This window comes from Oryctolagus cuniculus, chromosome 11 (genome assembly GCF_051225735.1).
Source record: "Oryctolagus cuniculus isolate XC-2025 breed Fujian yellow rabbit chromosome 11, ASM5122573v1, whole genome shotgun sequence".
In the NCBI taxonomy this organism is placed as follows: domain Eukaryota; kingdom Metazoa; phylum Chordata; class Mammalia; order Lagomorpha; family Leporidae; genus Oryctolagus; species Oryctolagus cuniculus.
This window is the reverse complement of record NC_142877.1, coordinates 110,194,058-110,213,952: the sequence shown is the minus strand read 5'-3', so window position 1 is coordinate 110,213,952 and position 19,895 is coordinate 110,194,058. Positions and strand designations below refer to the sequence as shown.

The 19,895-nt window shown below is 53.7% G+C and overlaps 1 protein-coding gene across 6 annotated transcripts in view; it reads right to left on the bottom strand.

Moving 5' to 3' along the window:
• Positions 1 to 19,895, bottom strand: part of ABTB3 (ankyrin repeat and BTB domain containing 3) — a 295,803-nt gene that overhangs the window by 25,083 nt on the left and 250,825 nt on the right. For 2 of the 6 annotated variants that reach the window (XM_051846041.3, XM_051846045.3), the window contains 7 exons: positions 13,924 to 14,089; positions 10,557 to 10,646; positions 8,508 to 8,609; positions 6,528 to 6,621; positions 6,272 to 6,407; positions 5,428 to 5,648; positions 3,748 to 3,926 (listed from right to left, as the gene is read on the bottom strand). In XM_051846041.3, coding sequence (XP_051702001.1) covers positions 3,748 to 3,926; positions 5,428 to 5,648; positions 6,272 to 6,407; positions 6,528 to 6,621; positions 8,508 to 8,609; positions 10,557 to 10,646; positions 13,924 to 14,089 — 988 coding nt within the window. The remainder of the gene's footprint in view (positions 1 to 3,747; positions 3,927 to 5,427; positions 5,649 to 6,271; positions 6,408 to 6,527; positions 6,622 to 8,507; positions 8,610 to 10,556; positions 10,647 to 13,923; positions 14,090 to 19,895) is intronic. The other 4 variants (XM_051846043.3, XM_089307589.1, XM_051846042.3 and 1 more) reach the window with 3 other exon arrangements.

Genomic DNA, 19,895 nt, shown 5'->3' with positions numbered 1-19,895 from the left:
TTACTCTTATCCAACACTGATGAAACCATATGCTTGTTTACACAAAACAGCAGACATGACTTGAACGGAATCCTTCAGCAGAGGGCAAGGGAACTGGCCAGTGTGTGACGTCCCCCACAAGGACGAGGGTGGGACTTTGCACCTGCTCAGCTCCCTGCATTTCTCTGCCACCACCTTCAGGCAGTGTTCTCATGCTTAACTCTGGGAAATCTTAACGCCTCTTTCTGTACTGTGGATGTGTAATGCCACAATTCACCAGTAGGGGTGCCATTGAAACCCAGCAAAACTCTGCACACTCCCACCTCACTCTTGGATGGCCATCCTTGCTGGACTGTGACTTTCCAACAAGAAGCTGCCCCTGCCCTATCTCTGGCTCCCCACACTCTCGAGGATGAGTTCAGCTGCCAGAGCACTTGACAAAGGTCCCTCCTTCTTCCTGTTGCCCAGTTGTTGCTGTCAGAGTCACTGGTGGCCTCTACTTCCCCACTGACCTGCTCCAATCTCTCCACATCAGACACTAGAGCACTGGTCCAGGGTCTCCCCAGCCCTGCAGGCCCATCAAACACCTGCCCTCTTGGGCCTCCGAGGGTCTGGGCACCAGGTAATTCTCAGGTGGCTTTGTGCTACCATCTGGACAATCGTAGTTACCCTGAGTGGAGCAAGGTACTTGTGAGCTGACCTGGGCACCTGGGCATTGTTCAGGCACAGTGGTTCAGGCATGGCTTGTGTTGAGAATAAAAAAATTCAGTCTGATTTCCCAACAAGCGATTCAGCAAGGGATGAGGACATCACTTCTTGAGTCGAGGACAGTCTGTGTGCCCTACATTCTAAGTCCTTATCCTGGTGAGGCCAGGGTCTGAGAAGTGGGTCCTGTCTAATGAGCTGTGGTGGACAAACAATCCACAGCTCTGGGCTAAAGGAAGTGCAATGTTAATGGCCTCTGGGAGACAAGGGCTGCGTGGGTCATCTCATGTCATGGGGCTGCCCGTCATGTCCAATTTCTTAGCTTGGGTGCTGATGACAGAATGTTCACTTTGCAAAAATTCTGGGAACTTTTCTGAACGCATGTCGTGCTGCAAAGTAAAGTTGACTTTAAAAATCCATCAATTTTCTTAATACACAGGATCCCTCAGTAAATTCGGGAATTTCCTACTATTAACTGAATGAAAGTTAAAATTATAGGAGCACTAGTTCAAATCCTGGATGCTCTGCTTCTGGTCCAGCTCCCTGCTAATGGCCTGGGAAAGCAGCAGATGGATGGCCCAAGTGCTTGGGCCCCTGCCACCCATGTGAGACCTGGATGGAATTTCAGGCTCTTGTCTTTTTTTTTTTTTTTTTTAAGATTTATTTATTTATTTATTTAAGAGGCAGAGTTATAGACAGAGAGAGGGGGAGAGACAGAGAGAGGTCTTCTATCTGCTGGTTCACTTCCCAAATGGCTGCAATGGCTGGAGCTGGGGCTATTCAAAGCCAGGAGCCAGGAACTTCTTCCAGGCCTCCCATGTGGGTGGCAGGGGCCCAAACACCTGGACCATCTTCCACTGCTCTGCCAGGCACATTAGCAGGGAGCTGGATCTGAAGTGGAGCAGCTGGGACTCAAATTGGCACCCTTATGGGATGCCAGTGCTACAGGCAGATGTTTAACCCACTGTGCCACAGTGCCAGCCCCCAATAAATAAGTTTTAAGAAACAGACAAAACAAGCCCTCAAAATGAAAGAAAACTAGCCCCTGGAAACAGTTCTAGTAACATTTCCCGTGTAGATGGTTTCTTAGGTAACTTCGGTGAAAGCCTTTTTATTCATTCATTTATTTTTAAGATGGGAGGGGCGAGGCTGCTCCTGAGACACTTTCAGCAGGTTCCGCTCTGGGCAGACTTGCTGGGCTCATTACCCCAGCGCGGGTGCACCTGCTCCCCTTTGTGGTCTCAGTGGGCCTTGGCATCCAGCACAAATCCAGCCTGCAGGAGGCCAGGGGTGCTGGGCTGAGGGTGGGTGCTAATGAGAGCACCTGGTGGGGCTTGCACTGGACCTGGACCAAGCTACTCTTCCTTACTGAGGGGTCCCCCTCCCCATTATCCAGAGAAGGCAGCTCCCTGTGCCCTCTGTACGCTCTGTGAGCAGCCGCCAGCCAGGGAACCCACTCCACCCTCTGATTCACAAGCCTATTCCCCTAGGAATTTGCAGGTGCTACAGCAGACCCAGAGTTCCACAAAGCCTGTGCTGGGGCAAAGAGGCCAGAGGGTTGGCTCTGGAGGCTGACCACCTGCTGGGCTCCATCCCACTGTGCCACACATCGGCTGTGTGACCGTGGGCAAGCCATTCACCCTCTCTGTGCCTCAGTTCCCATCTGTTAAATGGGGATAAGAATAGTACCTCCTTCCAAAGCCGCCTGTGAGGATGAAATGAGTTCATCCTTCCAACATGCCTGGATCAGTGTCTGGCTCGCAGTGGAATAGAAAATGTTTGGGAAATGCTCCAGTGCCTTGGTGAATTCGGATGTTCAAGCTCCACAGTAGAGACATTGGCAGAGCCCAGGCCTCCTCCTAGGAGGGGGTGGGAGATCTACAGCTGGCTGGTGCCTGTGGACCCTGCTGAGGGGTGGGCTTCCGCAGAAGAGCTGGAAACACCCCCCGGGACGCCATCTTTACGACACCTGCAGAGCCCTCACCCTGTGCCAGGGACGATTCGAAGAGTGTTAGGGCATCAACTCACACTCACAGCCACAGCATGGACGTTAGTGCAATCACCAACCCCATGTTCAGAAGGGGAAACTGAGGCAGGGGGAAATTAGGGGCTCAGAAGGCCAGTGAGGGGCAGAGGCAGGATGTGAACCCCTGAAGTGTGGCTCCAGAGTCCCTGTACTCAACCTCTGCACCACAGTGGCCCTTGTGCCCTGCTGAGAAGCCCGCGGGTAGGTGACAGGTGACCTCCCCAGAGCCTCTGGGATGCTCTGGTCCTCCCTGGTGCTTGTCATGTTCTTGGTGCTGGGGCATTGGGTGGCCGGGGGATGAGAGCATCAAGGTTGCCCATGGTCTGTGTGCCCTGTCTACACACCCAACCAGGACACAGAGCCCATGAGCAGGGACTGAGGGTGTCCCCTGGGGTGTCGCCCAAGCCAATGACCCCAAAGAGATTTTTCAGAATTAATCTTGTAACAGTCCAAGGGCAGGCTGATGTTCGGAAGGGGTGGCAGCATTTCCCCATCTCTGGGAACACAGGTGTCCCGAGGGATGAATCCTAGGGTGTCAGGCAAGGCCCAGCCAACCTCCTCTACCTGGAGAGCTTCTCCCAGGGTTTGTCTAGGGAGCCGCGTCCATTGCCCTCTTCCCATGGCCCATCCAGGCCTGGCCTCGTCTCAGCACCTCCGGGAAGCCCAGCCTTGCCTTTCTCCCTTCTGAGCTCTCACAGCTCCCTGTGCCTGGGTCGCTCCATTTAACTCTGCTTTATAACCACCTCTCACACTCAAGGGGCACGCCTCACTGGAACCGGGGCTGCAGCTTTACCGCACGTTGTTTGAGTTAAGGAGATATTTGCCCACGTGCCCCGGTGCAGCGGGACAGAACAGGTGTTCCGCAAAGCAGCTGCCCCTCAATGACTTCACAAGGGACCACAACCAGCTGGGGTGGTAACTGCGGGGACCCCACCCGAGGGCAGCATCAGGCCACGGGTGGGACCGTTCAGATCCATGTGCCCCGGCTCACGCCCACCGACCACCACCACTGCCACGGCCTCCGGCCTCTCTCGTACCTTGCTAGCTTTCAAGATCTCAAACATCAGGGGCAGGCCTTGGGTGATGAGCTCCTCCGTGTACTCCTCCTCCTGAATGGTCTTGAACTCCTTGAGCAAGCACTGGATGAGCGGCCTGCGGTGCTGCTGGAAGGCGATCCGCAGGGACTCCAGCCACGTGTGCAGCGTCCACGGGACACCTGCAGCGGGGAGAGAGGAGCCAGGGCCGGGGGCAGGGGTGGAGGGGGCGGGAGGGGCCGAGCGGGGAAGGCAGGCAAACAACCAAAAGAGCAGGTGTGTTTTTATCTGGAAATAAAAACAGGGTGTTTTTATCTCTTCCCAGGACATCAGCCAATTATAAGGCCAGGGGGTGGACTCTCAAGGATAGAGCCAGGGATTTATTTATTTATTTCCAAAAAGACCTTCAGAAGTTGAAAGTGAAGGTCAGGTGCCTTAAGTATGGGCGTTCACTGCTGCACGCAGCTCCCAGCAGCAGGTGCTGCTCCTTCTAACACACACACGAATCGTGTGGAATATCGGAGTTACTACGCACACCACTCGTGCACATCATATGGTTCTCAGTTCCGAGTTTGTTGTCCCTGGGGCAGTGAGAAGACCTGTGCAGGACCAGGTGGTGTCCATGCCCGGAGGAGAGCTGGTTACACCCGCTGGTGGTTCTGGACAGGATGGATGTTTACGGTGGAGGAAGAAGACATGGGGAACTACTGTGGCCGCTCTCCTGGGCAGGATCGCGTGAGCACCTGCAGCCACGCTATAAGATCTCCTTCTTGCCTTCCTTCCCTGAGGGAAGCCTCCCCAGCAGCCAAGTGCTGGAGCTGGCTTCTCCTCGCTTGTGGTGACGCACAGGTGAGGGAGAGAGCATATCTCGCTTCTGGTGCAGGGGCTTTTTTTCTGCCAAGGGCCATGAGGCTATGGATAACATCATTTGCAGGCCATACAGAATGATCCACTTAAAAATCAGCCTCGTCTACGTTTACTGAAGTTCAAGTCCCACCTGTGGCTGTCTTGGCAGGGCCAAACCAAAGGACTCTACAATGGCATAAATGTCCCACACACTACATGGCCAGTCTCCTGGGACAGTCTTGTCTCTGGAATGGCAGCAGAGACCTCTGCTCGGTCCTGAGCCTGCCTCCCTCCACCATGCCCTGGGCTGGGGGCTCACTGCTCCAGCCTGCTGCTCCTGCGCTGGGATGAACGCCTCCAGACTGGGGAATGCTGGGCCAGTACTGTGGCCCTGACATGCACACGAGAGAGCTGCCCCTGTGCAGAACTCCCTGCGCAAGGCTTTGCCCCTGAAGTGCAAGTCAGCAGCGACTCCTCCACCACTGGGAACCACCTGGGGTGATTGTTAAATATAAAGATTTCCAGCCTTTTTCCATCCAGACCCTCAAGAGCAGAGCCTCTGGGTGTAGGGCCTGGCAATCTGTATTCAGACAAGCTCCCCAGGTGATTGGAACCCCTGACCCAGGGTTTAGAGTTTGGGAAGCTGCTGTCTATGGGGACGGAAGTGTTCCAACCAGCCACGGAGGAGTTCCCTGGCCCCCTTGGTGTGTATGTGTGTGTATGCATATGTGTGTGTGTGCACGTGTATGTATGCACGTGTGTGTGTATGCACGTGTGTGTGTGGCCTGGAGCCGGGCAGCAGTGCTGTGTCCAGTGCTGCAGGGCGCCCAGACTGACCTATGCTTCTGATATCAATTGTGACATCCACGTAGCCGTGCTCAGCGCTGTGGTACATGGCCTCCCGCAGGGCCCTCAGTTTGGCCTTGCTGTTGCGGCTGGCGCACAGCGGGGGCGGGGCTGTCTCCGCCAGGTCAGTCCCCTCGGCCAGAATCTCCTCCAGGGACAGGATGTCACTCTTCTCCTTTTCTGGCTGAGCGAGCAGTTTGCGGAACACATTCCTGTCAATCATAAACCCAGAGAGGAAGACACTCAGAGAGGGAAGTGGCTGTGCTGGGGTGGGGGCAGGGTGGGGAGGGGGCGAGGGAACCATGGGACCAACTCCAGGGCCACGGTTCCAGAGGCCTGACCATGGGCGCTAGATTTGGCGGGGGAGGGAGAGGAGATGGTGGAGGGCATGACCAGCGGTGTTTCCTCGAGGGCAACTTGGAGCAAAGAAAACTCTAGAAGGTTCTAGAACTCTGCGTTCGCTTCTCGGTGGCTTTACTTGGGGTTATGTGCGATACAATCTGATGGGGGCAGGTCCTGTAGGAGGCTTAGAGAGGAAGTAAGCGCACGTGGGGGGCCTGGTTATTTCTTAGGTGGATTCTGCACACTTTAAGACAGCTGCTGTGACCAGAACTGACCGAGAGTCAGGTCCCGCCGGCAGGGAATTGGACAAGGCAAGGCGGCCTGAGCCGCTAGCTGGGCACCGCCGGGAGCTGGCCCTCAGCAGCCAGCTGGCAGCAAACGTCTCTCTGCCTCTGGGCCCCACATCCAGAGATACGATGGGTCTGGGCTAGGCCTGGGAATCTGCATTTTTAACAAGCACCCCTTGGGACCTTTTCGGCCCATCCTAGCCTACCTGTGTCCGTGGGCTGCGGCCTGGCTGAAAGAGTTCATATCACCCTGAGGGGTTGTAGAAATTCCATTCCTGTACATGGTTCCTATCAGGGGGTCCGCACCACGCTCCAACAGCAAACTAACCAGCTCAAAATTTCCTGCAAGCCCAGAGAAGGGGTGGGGTTTGTATAAGAGAACAAAACAAAAATAGAGACACAGGCACACGAAGAGCCGAGGTGGTGGAGCCCTCGGCCGGGACGGGGACCGGCAGCTCTTACCTACGGCAGCCGCGAGCTGCAGCGGCGTTTCTGAGTAGTTCTCCTCCCCGATCTCCACCGAGCCTTCCACCTTGGCTCCAGCGTCCAGGAGGAGCTGCGGACGAAGGGTGGCCATTTGTGTAAAGGACACGCACCATGAGGGGCACCCAGAAGGAGCGGCGGAAGTCAGGGGGATGCTGATCTCTTCCCTCCCTCCGGGTCAGTGACCCCGTGCACAGGCTGGAGGGCAACTGTACCTTAGAGGATGACCCCAGAGCCCCCTGGCATCTCCTAGAAGCCCAGGCTGCCCAGAGTGTGGCCTATGCACAGTAGCATCAGCATCAGCCTCAGCTGGGACTGGTCAGGACGGCTGCTGCTGAGGCCCCGCCCTGTCTGCATCCAGTAAGCCCCGCAGGGCGCTTCTCTGCACAGTTTCTAGAAGCACTGGGCTAGGAGTCCTTGCACCAGAATGCTGGGAGACCTTCTTGGGTCAGCTACACAAAGCCTCAGGGGGTCTCAGGGCGGTCTCTGCAACCATGGACTTGCTAGAGTTCTAGAGGACTTTGGGGACCCCCTACCCCTTCTAGAACACCCTGCATGGTGCTGAGGATAGTTTAGCCAATGTCAAGTTTTCTGGCCAGCAAGATCGGTTAGTGGCAGAGGGAGCTTCCTCTGACTCCATTCTGGACACTGCCTGAGAGATCTGGGCTTCTAACAGGAGGTGGAGATGCTGTCCGAGCTGAATTTCACGGCCAAGGTGCTGGCGGCCTTGCTGATGTGAGAGAGGGCAACATTCTGCTATCTTCCTGGCCCACCTAGGCCTACCTGGGGCCACAGGCAGACTGCCGCTGCTGACTTGCTGTTCTCTGACTCACTGTACCAGCAGCGGGGAGGTGCCTGACCCCTATGTGGCTCTGCTTGGCTGCCTCCCGTACCCTTCCTGATATACAGGCTGGGATGCCACTGCCCACTGAGGGATGGCACCTGTGCCCACCAGGCCACCATGCTACCCCTCTTTCTTGGATTCCTCTACCAGGAGGGGACTGGGGCACAACGTCCCATAGGCAGAAGCCAGCTCTCAGGGTGACACATCACACACTCAGCCTCCTGAAATACGACTTTGGATCTGTCCTAAGGATTCCTATGACCCAGGAAGAGAGCAAAGGCTTCCTGTAAAATCCCAACATGGCTCAGCTGTGCACGCGACGCTATTCCCTGCTCTGCATAAGAATTCAGAGGCGTGTGCCGCATGCAAGGAGCTGAGTTCCCCATGTCCCCGGAGCATGGCGCTTGCTCTTGGGTCAGGTGTGGTCGCCGATCTGGATGCTGATCTCTCTTTTCCGAGGCAGTAAACAGCAAGTTTAAGTTCTAGAATGGGCCGGCGCCGCGGCTCACTGAATGCTAACTCTGCAACAGTGAGAGAAAGTGCAACCAAGGCACCTGTTTGCCCGGAGACCTCTGATGAGGACCTGACACAACACCTGGGGCTGTTTCTGTGCTGGGGGTCCTGCCCAGACCACCTGGCTCTGATTCTCAACAAGTGGGATCCAGGCAGGTGTTTTTGGGAAACCCACCCTTGGTGAGTTGAACGCTTCTTCCTGTTCGTTGCAAACCATTAGATTCACTGCAAACATGGGGGTCACACTAAGGGGAGGTTTTAAGTTAATGACACCAGCCAAGTCTTATGTTCACAGTACAATGACCAAAATGGGCAAATCCACAAAAAACAGCTGAGGTCTTGCCCTAGAGTCATCAGGAAGAACTGAGCAGGCTTGCCACTCTGTGTGTGAGGCTGCATGTGGGTACGTGGTAGTTTCATATTGGTAAAAGCCGGGCCCTACAGACTGTTACATATAATACATGATTGTGACTATGCTAGATTGAATTGCGATTAACCAATATGAATCTCTTAGGGAATATGCATGCTGGGAGAGATATAGATTCGTGTTATGGAAGAGGTAAAATTACAGGTCAGATGTGGATAGTGAAATACGTTAATACCTGAACTACAGGAATATGTCCATGCAACACAGCAAAAGTCAGAGCCGTCCAATGGCGGGTCTCGGGGTGGACGGATGGATATTTATGAGAAGTACTGACAACCTATAAACAAATTGAAGTTATTTTCAAAATGTGACCTTCACAATACTTAGGCTAGCAAATCTATCTGTGGCTGGACACACAGGCTAAAGACGATGTACAGTCTTGGAAGGTGCCTGGGGGAAACGGTGGTGGAACCAGGTAGGGATTCTCACCTGGTGGATGCCCCCAACACCTCTCTCACTGGAACTGGGCGTCCGTCCTGCTTTGTGAGAACAGAGGCTGAAGCCACTCCCAAGAGACCGGCCATCGCAGGCCACATCTTGGGGGTTTTCACCCATAGGAGCAGAGAGCAAACTGCTCGGCGATGTTGTGTCCTGTGTGTGACGGGGCCCCCCACTTCTCTAAAAGGAATGATGGATGACTCTGACCACCTTGAAGGTGCCTTGGAGAAGCTGCAGTCAATGAGCCAGCTCCCCTGCCTGCTTTCCACTGCCTTCTGCAGTGGCCTTGAGCGTTACAGGACATCAGGGAGCCGGAGATGGTGCCACCATCCCCACCACACTTTTGCGAGGGAGCCTCTCAGGGGCTCAGCTGCCAGGCAAGGGCGTCTGTCTTGATCTTTCCCAGCAGGGCAGATCTTGGCTCCTCCGCAGGCGGAGTGTCACTCTGCCTGCTCACAGCTCACCCCATGCTGTGCTCATGTCACTTCTGCAGGCTTCCTGGTCGACAAAGACCCGCTCGCTAATGGAAACCTGGGCACAAAACTTCCCCTGGAAACATTGTGAAAGAGCCAGCTGAGCTCGGTCCTCCAGGGTGGGGACCCAGAGACAGTCCTAGCTGAGAGAGGTGGCAGGGCGGCTGGGGACTTGCGAGATGAGTGCCCACATGTGGCACCTCTCCCAAGCACCCCTGGGGCCCTGTGACCGGAGACCTGTGGGGAGGGTCAGAGAAGATGTCCACAGAGCCCCAGCAGGACCCAAAGTTGAGGAACCCTTGCTGGGGGCTGCAGGGTGCCCCGGGACTCATCACTGGAGGGGGGTGGGGGCAGATTCCCCAATATTTCAAACTTTCAGATCCACAATGGTTCTGCATCCAAAACTACACCCATGGTCAGCTCAGTTGGGATTCACCTGCAACTCACTAATAAAAAGTACAGTATGAAGACTGCCAGGGCTTCCAATTCTGAACTAAAAGCAGAGTCCCCAGGGGTACTGACTGGGGGGCAGCACAGCTGCAAGGGACAGTGGGGTCTTCAGACAGCAGAGAATGTGGTTTAAAAAAAAGGTGGGGGGCTTCATCTATGGAGAGACTTGGGGAGGGACTGACATCAGCTCTCCAGCCTACACTGGGCACTCTCTGGACATGTTCCTTCCACCAGCCACCTGAGATGGGTGCAATTCTCTCCTCCCATTTTACAGTTGGGCACAGACAGGCTAAGCCACTTGCTCAAGTGCTAAGCAAGCCCCAGGCCGGTGGTGGTTTCAGTCCTTGCCCCAAGTCCATCTGGGTCTAAGGTGCAGCATGGGAGTGAGCCCTCCTGTCTCGCACTGCCTCAAGGAAGCTTTAAGATCCGCTTCGAGATAAGGCATAGCGGCCATAAGATGAGTCAGCCGGGGTTTGGTAGGGAGGGATAGCTCAGCTCAGGGACTTGGGACAGTGCTCCTCCTACTCTAGGTTAGGCCAAGATGCTCTATGGCAGCTGATGGCTTGGGAGGACCCCTTCTGCCCCATCGCAGAAGGAATGCACACTCAGAGGCGCCAGGAGCCTGGGACTGTGCAGCTGTGGAAGCCTGGTGCTCCTTGCAACTCTGCTGCTTGCTTTCCAGTGAGACAGACACGCAGGCGGCTCCCTGGAGGAGAGTGGACCGGGGCCTTGAGATGGACAACCTCGGACGGCAGCAGCAGCAGCAGCAGCAGTGAGGACTGAGGATGATCTAGGAGGACTCGTTGAGCTGAGGGCCCTCGGGAGAAAAAGCCCCCCCTTGCTGGTGCGCCGCGGCCCCTCACCTCCACATTCAGGTCAGCTCCGGCATCCAGCAGCATCTGAACCATGGCCTCGTCCCCGCGGACGCAGGCGTACATCAGGGGGGTCATGCCCTGTGCAGGGATAGAAGGCAGAGAGAGGAGAATGTTTACAAGGCAGCTGTGCTTGGAGGGTGATAATCGAGTGGGGGTAGGGGTGGGGGAGGCTGTGCAGGTGCTCAGAGTCCAACCCAGGGGGCTGCGGCCGTCCACAGCCTGGAAACTGAAATGGGGCAGGGAGCACAGGATCGGAGCCTCTTCCGCCAGCTCCGTATCTGTCTAGGCATGGGTTGGGAGGGTTTGCATATGGTAGCCTCAGGGTGCTACAGACCTAAGGGTGTTTGCTAAAGCGAGTGTGTGACCACCACTTGGCCCCGTGGGACCTTCCTGGGTTCTGCAGTATCATCAGCCCCTAATAAGTGACCAGAGTCTCCTTGTCACTGTTCTCTTTCACAGCGTGACAAGCCCCCTCTGGCCAGCATCAAGGGCACTCCACCACTGCCTTCCTACCAGACATCACGCAAGCAAAAGGCAAGCAAACTAGGCGTGGCCTCCGGGAGTACCAGCTGCTTGTTACAAACCCCACCCAAGGTGTGGGGAGCAACTCGGACTAGACTAAGTTACTGGAATTAAGACTTATTCTATGCATCTGCTCTCCCACAATATGGCGCTGAGAAGGGAGAAACAGCTTCTACACAGCTGCCTCCAGTTCAACCAATAAACAGCAGGACCTGCTCCTGATTGGAGGAGAGCAGCGTACTCGGCGTGTGGGTAGCAGAGTTGGGATTGGCGGAAGAGGACTATAAAGGAGGAGAGAGACAACATGCACCAGGAACATCTATCTGAAGGAACACCTGTGCAGCCCCCGAGAGAGCCGGCCGGCGGTGTGCCGCTCCCCCGCGGAAGTGGGGAATGTGGCAGGGGGAACCGCCCTTCCACGGAGGTGGAAGGGTCGGTAGCCAACCCGGGAAGAACCAGCAGCAAACCCGGGGAGGGCCGAGCAGACGAAAGAACAACGCAGGGTCCTGTGTCGTTCCTCCACGAAGACCGGGAGCGACACCAAGGAAGGGGTGGAGCTTCGCAACAACAGTGTTGCAAAGGTGGCTACTTTGTTCACTCCGGAGCCTTCCCTCACTTTGTACACCCAAGTCATTTCTGGTTTGATTAGAGCCGAAGTTACAAACAAAAAGGTAATGAACTTGTCTCTGGGTCCAGCTGTGCAAGTAACTCAAGAAATCACAAGGGAAAATCATACTGCTGAGGACATAACATTAAAGCATTAGAAACAGAATCCAAAGTTCAGTAGGTTGAGAAATTTCTCACATTGTTAACAGAGGCGTATGTGCCTAATACATAAAGAACTTTTTCAAATAAGGAAGGAAAACCGTAAAGCTCCAGTGAAAAGCGGGCAAAAGACAGATGAACCGTGCACATGGACACAGCTGGAAGGGGTGTGCAGGGGAGCAAAGTTTCTGGGAAAGTGATGGACCACTCACTGGGAACCTAAAGAAATGCAAGGTGTTTGGGTCACAATTTGCACGCCTAAGAATCAGAAGACTGAATGAGGATTCGTGTATGTTTAGCCTAGCATTGTTAATAAGAGCACTCAGAAACAAGCCAAACATCCAACACCTGACCTATGGTTAATGACTAAGCAATCTGACCACTTGGTGTAGCCATTCAAAGTCATTTTTTAGGAGCCAGCACTGTGGCATAGCAGGTTAAGCCTCTGCCTGCGGCTCTGGCATCCCATATGGATGTCGGTTCGAGTCCCGGCTGCTCCACTTCTAATCCAGCTCTCTGCTATGGCCTGGAAAAGCAGTGGAAGGTGGCCCAAGTGCTTGGGACCCTGAATCTGCGTGGGAGACCTGGAAGAAGCTCCTGGCTCCTGGCTTTTGATCAGCTCAGCTCCAGCTGTTGGGACCATCTGGGGAGTGAACCAGTGGATAGCAGATCTCTCTCTCTCTGTAACTCTGCCTCTCAAATAAATAAATAATTTTTTTCTTATTTATTTATTTATTTATTATTTTTTGACAGGCAGAGTGGATAGTGAGAGAGAGAGACAGAGAGAAAGGTCTTCCTTTGCCGTTGGTTCACCCTCCAATGGCCGCCGAGGCCGGCGCGCTGAGGCCGGCACACCGCGCTGATCTGATGGCAGGAGCCAGGAGCCAGGTGCTTTTCCTGGTCTCCCATGGGGTGCAGGGCCCAAGCACTTGGGCCATCCTCCACTGCACTCCCGGGCCACAGCAGAGAGCTGGCCTGGAAGAGGGGCAACCGGGACAGAATCCGGCGCCCCAACTGGGACTAGAACCTGGTGTGCCGGCGCCGCTAGGCGGAGGATTAGCCTAGTGAGTCGCAGTGCCGGCCTAAATAAATTTTTAAAATAAAAAACATCACATCTTTCAAAAAAAAGAAAGTAGTTTTTTAGACGGAATATTCAAGAACATGGCCAGGTATCTTTAATAAACTGCAAAAAGCAAGACATAATGAAGCAAACAAAAAATTGTGGAAATACTTGAGTGGATGTGCATGCGCGCGAGTCGGGGTTAGGGCTCCTTGATGTTGCTCAAGACAACCATCAGCTGTGATGAGAAAGACGCCCCCTGCCATCCTCTCTGGAACCTGCTGCCCACCCTGCCTATGTGAGGAGGAGGAGGAGGAGGAAGAGGAGGAGGAGGAGGAGGAGGAGGAGGAGGAGGAGGAGGAGGAGCACCACCACCACCACCACCACCACCACCACCACCACCACCACCACTCTCTGTCCCTGGGGAATTTCCATCAGGGACTTGCACTGAAAACCGCTCTTTGTTTTCTCAGTGATGTCTCCCACCTGCCCCTACCTGGGTATCTACCTCCCAGTGGGGGACACCACCGCCTCTCTCTGCACCCCAGTTTTGGGAGGTGCTTCCTCTCTCTCAAGTGGTCCCTAGTTTGGCTTTTGTGCAACTTCACCATAGCCTAAGAGCTTGGTGAGATGTGTCTGAACTTGTCCTGTGCAGTCACAGGCTGGCAGAGGGCTAATTTTAACCAGACTGGGAAAAACAGACTTGAAGGACACGTGCTAAATATAAATGATGGCCATCTGGGTGATGACACTACTTCCTTCCTGCAATAGGCACACTCTTCTCTCTTTTCCATGTCAGCTGCAATGATCATGTGCTACTTCTATAAAGATGAACAAGTGTATTTTTGTAAGATATCTTAAAAACAAGAAAAAAAAAAAAAAGAAAAAAAGCAAGCACATACCCTAAGTCACCAGCAGGGGGAGTCCCTGTCCAAGGCCGGAGCCTCAGCAGTGGTTTCCACCTTGCCTGTGGGTGGTACCCCTGGAGGAGACACTGGGACCCTGTACCTGTTCGCTCATGGTGTTGATGCCATCGGGCCCCAGCAGAGACACCGCCTGCTTCACCAGGTCCGTGCGCCCACAGTTCAGCATCCTGAAGCCCAGGTCCTGTTTAAACTTGGCTTCGATGGCTACCGCGTCCAGCTTCCGGGAGGCACAAAAGCAGTCGTCGGCCCTGTGGAAGGGAGAGATGGTCATGGCAGGTGCAGCGGCTCCCCGGGGGGCTGGTCCCAGAGGACCCCAAGAGCAAACCGCTGCAGAGGCAGCACGTGGCTATGCATTGGCTTGCAAGTGCACTGCCTGTTCCTGGGCACCAATTAAAATGATGGCTTCCTGATGCCTCTCGCTCCCTTGTCCTTTGTGACTGCTGCGGATCTGTCTTGTCTCTGCTCTGTGCCCCCACAGGGCACGGACTAAGCATCCTGATGGCTGGAATTTATCAAATGCTGACCACGTGATAGGCACCCTGCTAAATTCTTCACAGGAGAGAATGATTGAATCCCACATAACCCAAGAAGTAAGGATGATCATTATCTGCTCTGGTGAGCCTGGGGGAACAGGCACAGGGAAGCACGCAGTGGAGCCGGGGTTTGAACCCAGGTAGACCGTGTGGAGAGCCGGTCAGCGTACCTACTGTGTCCCCCGTCCCTCACTCATGGCACCTACTCTTTGCCTGTTTACTTGTCTGACTTCCTGTGCTAGGCTGGGGACTTAGGAAAGCAGAGACCTTGTCAATGTCTCTCCATCCCAGTGCCAGACAGCACACAGCATGTGGTGGGGTGTTAACAAATAACCTAGAATGTGCGGGCTCTTTGTGTTCAGGACAGAGAACGGCCAAGGAGAAGAGGAGACAAGGGTGCATTTGGCAGGGGGCAGAGAACTGCCCGCCTCCCAGCCAGACAGGTGCACTAATGCCACTGGGGAGGGGGAATGGAGAGAACTCATCGGAATCATGACGGAGACATCAACTCTGCTTGTAAAGAGTGCTGCTTCCTTCTCACAGTCAGCTGCTCGGTTAATTGTTAAATCGAATCACCAAGCATTTGCTCAACATCTGTCTGTGCCAAACTCTACTCTCAGTGCCAAACACACAAAGTTACCAATGTCAGCAATGTCACCGTCCCAGCCCTGGAACCACCTATCTGGTCATTTCACTGTGGCAAAAGCAAGGTTGGGAGTTACCAGAGACGGGCATCATTCCAGATCAAATGCCCTAGGGGAGTAGAGAGAAGCTGCACCAAACAGAGCCTGGGACATGTAGCAAGGCTGCTCGGGGGGAGGGGAACCCCCAGCTGTCTTAATAAGGAGGCAGGAGAAGAGAGGGAGGAAGAACTTTGGGCAGGGCCAGTGTGAGCCGAAGCTTGGAGAGGTGACATGGCAGACCAGGGGGTTTCAGAGTCTCTGGGGCAAAAACCTGGAGGTGGAGTGTGCCAGAAGCAGAAGGTGGAGAGGTAGGCGGGGCTCAGTTAGAGAGGGCTTAAGGACTTAACTAACCCTTAAGGCTTCAGACTTTACCCCCTGGAAGTCAAGGAAGGCTCTTGGGCAGGCAGTGGAATGACACAGTTGGTTGGACAACCCTCTGAGAGGATGGAGGTTGGGTTTGTGGGGAGCCAGCTCTTGAGACAGGTGTGTCCTTGGTCTGCCATGGGGTTCCTGAGTGATCAGTCATCTCTGATTGACACTGTCCTGGAATTGGAATCCCGCGCTAGGAGATGCTTAAGCCCTTAATACCAGATGCTAGGAGTTTTCTTCTTGCCACCAGGGGGCACTGATGTGGTGCAGACAGACTCCAGAGACCAGAGACCTGCAGCTTGGTGTTGAGATGGAGTCTGACCTGCTTAGGTTCCTCAGGAACAGGAAGCCAGGCCAGGCCTCCAAAGGCCTGTTCCTGTGATGCTCTGGGAGGAGCAATGGAAGGTATTTAGGGGCTCCCTGTTGACCAGGACCTGGACTCCAGGATGAAGACCTTTGTGTGGCAGGTGGGGGCATGGAGCCCATCCCAACACCATAGGAAGCCTCTCCAGGGACGTCAGAGGGTGACCCCGTGGAGGTGAGGCTGGGACTCGGGCCTGGTATCAGATCATGGTACCAGCAACCAAGACGTGCCCTTCGCTTCCAGGGCCCAGAAGGGGACTGAGCCTCAAGGCTTCTTGGCTCAGCTCCTGGGGGCTTTGCACTTGGGTCTCCTGCAGCTAGGGTTGCCAGAGTCCACAAATACAAACACTTTAGAAACATTGCCTGGGACCCACTCATGCCAACATGTGATCCATTGCTTCTTGGGAATTGTAACTGAGTATCCCACCTTTCATCTGGGAAAGGGCAGACTTCCCTGACGGGGGCCAGGAAGGGACATGAGGTGAAATCAGGGGTCCCTCGAAAGCATGAGACCCTTGGTGTGCTGGGGGGGGGGTTCATCCAAGCTACCTAGAATCCCTAAAATACAGCTAAGGAAGAAGCTCCAGGCAACATGAACAGCCGGGGTGGGGTTGGGGGAGTGGGTCAGAGGACCAGGGCCAGACCCTACAACATCCATCACAGGGCTTCCAGGGAGATGACGGTGTTGTGCGGAGAGTCTGGACTCTTGACTGTGTGTGTGTGTGTGTGCACGTGAGCTCGTGTGCATGGACCTCAAGGAGGTACCAGCTCTGACTCATTGTAGGGGAAACCGATCTTCTAACAGTCCACTCCCGCAACCCTGGAAGAGGTTGCCTGGAGACATCCAGAGCTCCTTTCTTGGGATAAAGATGCTGTCAGTCATTATCACAGAAACCCCGCCCCCTGCCATTGTCACTTCCTCTTCCTTGTCTCTGTCTCAGTCCCTTGTGGTAGCCTCCGTGCTTGATGGTCTCATTCAAACAGCATCTTTCTTTCCTGCAGGCAGGCTCATCCCCCTGTGACTGAATAACCATTACCAAGCACCTACTATGTGCTGGGCCCTTAGCAGGAGGCTCTGGAGGAGGGTGACAGAGACCCCATAACCATGAAGCTCACAGACGCATCCACCATTAATTCTAAGAACATCACAAGTGTCCACCAGCTACTGAGGTCCTTGATTTTAATTTGAGAGCCACCAATGGCAAGACAAGAGCTAAGACGATGATGATAGCAATTGTTACAACAGGAAGCTGACACTACTGAGTACTCACTCCTGACATCTAAGCTCTTCCCATGAATTCACTCCCAGAGCATCATACCAGCCCCTGATGCAAGCACTTCTGGAAGTCCCACTCCAGAGACGAGGAAACCAGGGCAAGGGGACTGCCCAAGGCACAGAGCTGGTCAAGGGGTGGAGCCAGGATTTGACGGGGTGACCCAACCCCCAGCCTGCTCCCTCAGCGGACCTGGCTCTGCCCCTTGGCCCAGTGTGTCACATGTACAACTACAACTGGTGCTCAACTCTGGCATGTCTCTAAGACCCTCAAGTTTAGCAATGTTCCCCCCGCGCCCCATGCACCCAAACTTGTCCCTCAGTCATGTGTCTCAGTAAATAGTACCACTGTCCAGCCCGGTGTTCAGGTCAGAGCCTTGTCATCACCCCAGCTCGTTCCATCACTACCCAAATCCCAAATCTAGCATCTATCTCTGCTGAGGTTATGGCAAGGGCCTCTTAATTGTCTCCTCGCTTCATTCTTTTTCCCACGCAAACTCGTGTCTTACACCAGATCAGAGCAGGCTTGGGATGTAAATAGGACCCTGTGATGCTGAGCGTATCGGGGATAAAATCCAGCTCCCCGTGCATGGCCCACAGGGCTCTGCAGGTTGCTGGGCCCTGCCCTGCTCCCATATTCCCTGCCTCTGTCACTCTGCCAGTGACTCTTCTCTCTCCTGTCCCTCCCAAAGGCCGAGAAAGGTCTTTCCTGCCTAGAGGTCACTACGCCTGCTGTGGCCTTGGCTCTATGCAGGGCTGTCTCCTCTTTCTTCAAGTGCAGCCTTGAATGTCATGTCCAAGGGAGGTCTTCTCTGACCATCGCATCCCAACAAGGACATGCCCTTCCTGTCATTATATACCCCACTCCAGGCCACTGTCATCTCTCTGTTTGTTAGCAGCTTTTGCCGTCTGGGACTATTTCATTTTGTTTACTTTTCTTAAAAGTTATTTTTCTTCAATAGTATGTCAGCCTCCCAGGGGTGTGACCACACCTGTCCTGTTCTCTCTTGTAGCCTCAGTGGTACCTGAGGTAAGAGGCACAAGCCACCATCCATTCTTCTTCTTCTTCTTTTTTTTTAATTAGTTTTGGGCTGGTGCTGTGGCACAGGTTAAGCTGCCATCTGCAGTGCCAGCATCCCATATGGGCAACAGTTCAAGTCTCAGCTGCTCCACTTCCGATCCAGCTCTCTGCTAATGAACTTGGGAAAGCAGTGGAAGATGACTCAAGTTCTTGGGCCCCTGTACCTGTGTGGGAGACCTGGAAGAAACTCCTGGCTCCTGGCTCCAGCTTGGCCTATCCCCAGTTGTGGCTATTTGGGGAGTGAACCAGCAAATGGAAGGTCTCTCCCCCGCCCCCGCCCCATAATTCTTTCAAATAAATAGATCTTTTAAAAAATAGTTTTTATTGCCCACTAAAAATTTTATGTATTTATGGCATACCACAGGATATTTTAAAGCATGTATGTATTAAATACAGTTAATTAACATATGCATTACTACATGTCTCCTTTTATCTGTGCTGAAAACACTTAAGACCCACCCTATTAGCACTGTTTAAGTCTATGATACACTGTTGTTAACAATGGGGAGACCCCCCTGCACCACAGATCCAGATCTGTCGAATTGAAACTTTGTATCCTTCCACCAACAGCAGCTGGAGCCCCCTTCCCGGGGTCTGCTCTCTGCTTCTCTGAGTTCAGCTTCTGAAGATGCCCGATCTACCTGGGATCGTGTGGCTTCTGTCCGTCTGTGCTTGCTTTATCACTGGACGGAGGTCATTCGTGTTGCTGCAGATGACAGGAGGTCATTCGTGTTGCTGCAGATGACAGGATTTCCTTGTACTGAAGGTGGCATAGTACTCCAGGTAGTTTCTTTTTCCACCCACCTGTTGATGGGCAGCCAGGCGGACTGGCAGCTGGGGCTGGGGCTGCACAGGACACAGCTCTCCGACAGGCTCCTATCACCTCCTTCGGATAGACTCAGCAGCAGGATGGCTGGATAGCCCATCATTCTAGTTTACCCCTTCCAGAACCCTCCATACTGCTTTCCATCATCACTGTACTAACTTACACTCCAGCCTATAGTGTACAAAGTGCCCCTTCTCTTCACATCTTTACAACGCTTATTTTTTGTCTTTTTCTGTAGCAGCCATTGTAACAGGTGTGAGGTAGTATCGTATTGTGGTGTTAGTTTGCATTTCCCTGATTATTGGTGATTTGGAGCATTTTAAAAATATGCCTAATAACCATGTGCATTTCTTCTTTTCAGAAAAGTCTGCTGAAGTCCTTTACTCGTGTTTACATTGAGTTGCTTTCTTGCTGTTCAGTTTTTGAGTTCCTTCTCTGTTTTAGGTGTTAATGCCCTATCAGTGGTATGGTTTCTACATATTTTCTCCCAAACAACTCTGTTGTTTCCTTTGCCAAGCAGAAACTATTTAATTTGATGCCATCCTGTTTGTCTGGTTTTGCTTTTGTTAGCTCTGTTTTTAGGGTTGTAGCAAAAAACCAAAAATCATGGTCCAAAATAACATCATGGAGTTTCCTCCATTTTCTCTGTTTTCTTTAGCAGTTTTAAATTTCAGGTCTTCCTTGCCCACCCACCCCCAGTTTGATCTGAAAGGCAGAGAGACAGCAGATGGAAGGAGACAGAGCTTCCAACTGTTGGCTCACTCCCTGAAAGCCGGCAACAGCCAGAGATGGGTCAGGCTAAAACCAGGAGCCTGAAACTCAATCTGGGTCTTCCACACGGATGGCAGGGACCCAAGTACCTAAGCCATCACCTGCTGCCTCCCAAGATATACATTAGCAGGGAGCTAAGTGGGAAGTGGAGGAGC